General features: G+C 37.8%; 1 protein-coding gene across 1 annotated transcript in view; it reads right to left on the bottom strand.

Moving 5' to 3' along the window:
- Window positions 1-4736, bottom strand: part of LOC107705591 (serine/threonine-protein kinase 24-like) — a 36428-nt gene that overhangs the window by 12855 nt on the left and 18837 nt on the right. The window contains exon 3 of the mRNA XM_016508942.1: window positions 889-945. Within this exon, the coding sequence (XP_016364428.1) occupies window positions 889-945 (57 nt within the window). The remainder of the gene's footprint in view (window positions 1-888; window positions 946-4736) is intronic.

Genomic DNA, 4736 nt, shown 5'->3' with positions numbered 1-4736 from the left:
CACATGCCAGGATCCGCCACTGCCAGATGCAGTTAGAAATTTACTAAAAACAAGCCTATTGCAAGACATCTGGTAGGGGGGGCACCTGGGACCAGTAGACACGCCCCTGTTTATGAGCACGGAGCTGCTTTGTGTACAGCCGTTACCGGGGAAACCACAATATTTCAGCAGAGAATGAATTAGCATTTCCAACAAGACTTTCTTGCTGTTTATGGTCAGATTAATGCAAATATCAACTCATGATTTTATACGTTTTAAATTGACAATAATTGATATGCTTGATTTATCCCTTTTCATAAAAATGGTCTAAAGGCTGAAATGCTGTTGTATAAGATTTTAGTTGTGAAAACCTGTATCTGAACTGTAAATCATGTAATTTTATGGCTCAGTACTGTGTTACCACAGACATTGTCCAACCCCACTCATACTGTGTTCATTTTACTTGTGCAGCTCTTAAAATGGGTCATAAATTGCCTTACATTTATTTTTAAAAATTCTGCAGATACCCTATAAATAGTAAAATAAAATTTGTGTATTAAAAATATTTTTGATTGACATTTAAACTCCTATATGATTTTTTATTATATATTTTTTTTAAGGTTTTTTTTTTATTTAGGCTAGTTAAATTCATTTTCGGGCTACCAAAATCTGAAGAGTACCTGCCCGAAGGGCTACCAGGGATTTTGAAATTTTGCGAGCCCTGATATTGTATAAAACAAAAGATTGTGAAATTAGGTTCAAACGTGGATGTATGTTTTACACTTATGAAACCACATACTTAAAAGAACAATTCTACGTAAGATGTTTTAAACATCACAAAATGATAAAAAATTACATAAAGCATTAATCTCTGTAAGGTTTATCAAGAATGAAAGTCTTGCATCGTACCAAATCCAGGGCAGATCCACCACCTAAATACTCCATGATGATCCATAACTTTGTGTCCTATAGTAAGAGAAAGAGATGTAGAGGAATTGGTTGTCAAAAGGTGAGAAAAATCCATCAACTCACAAATAAACAACAACAACTTTTCCAGAGGAGTCGGGGCATTTGCTAGTGAGAGGGCAAATGTGTAATCCTAATCTCTCCTTTAATTTGGGAATAGCTAGACTGAGAGAGAGGGAAGAGAGAAAACTAAGTTACATACCTCCCACCTCGCATGATGGAGCTTAAGAGTGAGAGAACGTGAGCCTCTGTGTGTGTAGAAACTGAAAATGAAGAAGCACGTCAAGAGCCTCTTAAAACTGAACGATTAATTTATTGCACCTAATGGTTCACCACAGCGCAGCTACAAAGTTCTGCGTGCTCTTTCATCTTTCTGTGCTGAGTGCTTTGTGTCTCTCTCTCACTTTTGCACCTGAAATAATTCATTTACGGTCTAGTGCACACTGCAGTACTGGCAAGCCACGCCAAACCTGAGATGCACAAATTTCTATTTGAAATTGTTATTTTTGGTATGTGCTCATACCGACCCCTAATCATTAAACTTCGGTGCATATCTCAAACTAGGTGTGGGCGATCTTCCAAAAATATCATATCACAATCTTATAACAAAAAAATCATGATCCATGATCTGAATTGTAATCTTCCCAATTTTGAGATGCACTATCGAGAATATCCAGACTGGAACAAGCTGTCTATCTGCACAATTTGAAACACAGATATTGCATTAAAGGGTTTATGAACTGAGAAATCAAAATTCCCTTGATCTTTTGATGGATAAGAGGTCATTGTACTAAAAAAACATCCTGTGAGTTTCAGAACTCAAAACTTTCTTGTTAGTCTAAGGCTACGTTTACACTAGTGTGCTTTCATTTTAAAATGCATAACTTTTGCTTCGGTTACGCCTGTCGTTTACACTGCCTGCCGTTTTTTACCCTCGAAAACGAAGATTTTCGAAAACGCTGCAGACCCCGTTTTAGTTTGAAAACTCTGGGGTTGCGTTTCAGTGTAAACGGGCCAAAACTGAGACTTTTGCAAATGATGGCGTGGCTGCCCACATTCGCTCTGCGTATCCTTGACGACCGTGTAAACAATAACATCATGCACATTGTTGTACCTGCATGAATGGTCATGTGACATGCGTTTTCAGTTGTGTAGTGTGGATGGAGAACGTTTCTGAAACACAGTGAAAATGCAAGTGTAGACGAGGAACGCTTTCATTTTAAAATGCCATTTTAAAACGAAAACGCACTAGTGTAAACAGGGCCTAAAAACAGCTTATATTGAAGCCAGTCTGCCAAAACGACAGGTTGTGGAATGTGCCACTTTATGATGTAATAGTGTGGCTAAACCCCGCCTCCGCAGAAGAAGATCAACGCCTGCTTCTACATCACTGCCTGTTTAGCCCCGCCCTCCGATTCCTACATGTAGTGTAAATAAGGAGAGAGACAAACACAGGTCTATGTAAGTTGTGGAAAAACACAGTCTTTGCATTGCCTTCCTTCTGATCCCAACATTAGGAAAGAGTGGATGAACTTTATAATTAAAAACTGCCCGCGTCATTAAGAATTTGGTCCTTTGTTCACTTCATTTTACTGCAGATTTATTTACAAACAAGGCACAATTCGACACAGGATTTTCAGAAAGATTAAAAGATGATGCTGGGCTGACTAAATTGGATCCAATAGTAATGTCGCACCACACAAGTGTGAGTAACTGTTTTTATTACATGGTCACTGCTTTGTCTGTTATAACAGATCGTTTGATATGTACTGAGTATTTACGCGATTTTAAACTAAATCACAGCAGTGTCCATCTATGAAGGATGTAGGTTGTCAAACATACACAACTGTTAGCCAATCATAGCAGTGTGCTTTATTCTACAATCCGCCACACCTATTCAAACAGAGCATTCCGATGATGGGGGTCAAAACAGGACAGAAAATAGCCTATTACTTCTAAATTATCATGTATTTTGATGTAAAAATCTTGATAACATTATAAGCGGACCTCAGAGAACATTACAAAATAATAAACAAAGGCAGTTTAAAATCTGGCCACAACCAGCTTGCCGTTTAAACAAGCAGTTATAAAATGCTGTAAATTTCGATGATCAAAATCCAGTAACTTCATTTGGAATTTATGCAATCTTTCCGAATCTACAGAATCAGTCATTAAGAAAAGCAGTCATAAAGTGCTGCAAATTTTAGTGAAAGTGAAGTGACATGTGGCCAAGTATGGTGACCCATACTCAGAATTTGTGCTCTGCATTTAATCCATCCAAGTGCACACACACAGTAGTGAACACACACACACACACATACACACACACAGTGAACACACACCCGGAGCAGTGGGCAGCCATATTTAGGGTTACCGAAACCAAAACCGGTATGTACTAGAACCGAATCAGAATGCAGATTTCGGTGCCAGTTAAATGCTTGAGCGATCGATTGAAATATTTGTTCTCTGGTTCTCCTAAACGGACGTAAGGATCACCGGCAATTCCGACTTAAAAGCACAACTCGGGAAATGAGAGCATCCGAGGAGCACGTGAATGCAGCAACAATTACACTTGCTCTGACCGCAGCAGGTAGTCTACCATTAGCTACCTAAGCTAAACACGCTTAAATTAAAATGCCTAAAGCTAAACATTTCCTTGTAATGACTTGCAATGAGAAGCACTTCTAAACATGTTGTCCAACAAAAGAGAACACTATAAAGTTTTTACTCCACAACTGCTTCCTTTTGTGATCTGATGTGGCTTCTTGTCACAGAATGAGGCAGAAAATATGTTCTATACTGTAAAAAGCATATGGTAAAAAGGCTATGTCGATTAGCAATGGATTATAAATAGAGATGCACCGATTGCAATTTTCTTGGCCGATTCCGATTTCCGATTTTTTTGTTAGTGTGATCTGCCGATACCGATTTTTGCCGATTCCGATTTTCTTTCTAAGAACTATAATTGACAGCATATACAAACAAATTATACTTTTCTTCAACGCAAAGTTTTATTTTAATAAAAAAACACAAGTAAAAAGTCAGTAATAAAATAAGAACAAATAAAAAAAATTGCAAACAACAGCACAAATAAATGCAATAGAATAAAGAGAGATATGAAACTAAGGCCATGTCCACACGTACACGGGTATTAGAGTTTTTCCTTCTTCCATTTTTAGAAATATCTCCGTCCACATGAAAACGCAAATGCATGCTATGAAGCACTGTCAAGAGCATGCCAAACCAACAGGTGGCGATATAATCTCAACCGTAAAGCCATGTTGGCCAATCAGAAGCCTGGAAATGTTTCCAGTAAGCGGAGATAACAGCGCAGGCACCGACGTCACAAGCCAAAAATTTTTGGCTTTTCACCCTGGCAGGAGTTTTCAAAAATGTTCGGTTTCAGTGATCTGGTGCTGCGTTTGCGTGTGAACGAATGGCCAAACCGTGTAGAAAAAGCGGCGGTTTTAAAAATAACCGTGTTCGTGTCGACAGGGCCTAAGTTTTTATTCAGGTAAGAAATACTACAGAAATTAAAGTAATCAAATGTAAAATAACACATCCAGTGTTATTTTAAATAACACTGGATGTGTTATTTTACATTTGATTACTTTAATTTCTGTAGTCTTCATTGTAAAAATTAAATACAGATTAATGCTTACCATTAAAGTTATAAAACATATTAAGTCAAGAGCAGAACATTATTTTCTTTGTCTTTTGTTCTTTGATTAACATGACAGACAGCAGCAGGAATATTGGACTGCGGTCCCTTTAAGAGTTTATCCACGGAC

This window comes from Sinocyclocheilus rhinocerous, unplaced genomic scaffold (genome assembly GCF_001515625.1).
Source record: "Sinocyclocheilus rhinocerous isolate Xijiao unplaced genomic scaffold, SAMN03320098_v1.1 scaffold504, whole genome shotgun sequence".
Taxonomy (NCBI): Eukaryota; Metazoa; Chordata; class Actinopteri; order Cypriniformes; family Cyprinidae; genus Sinocyclocheilus; species Sinocyclocheilus rhinocerous.
The sequence above is the reverse complement of the archived record's forward strand: the minus strand, read 5'-3'. Positions and strand labels throughout refer to the sequence as shown.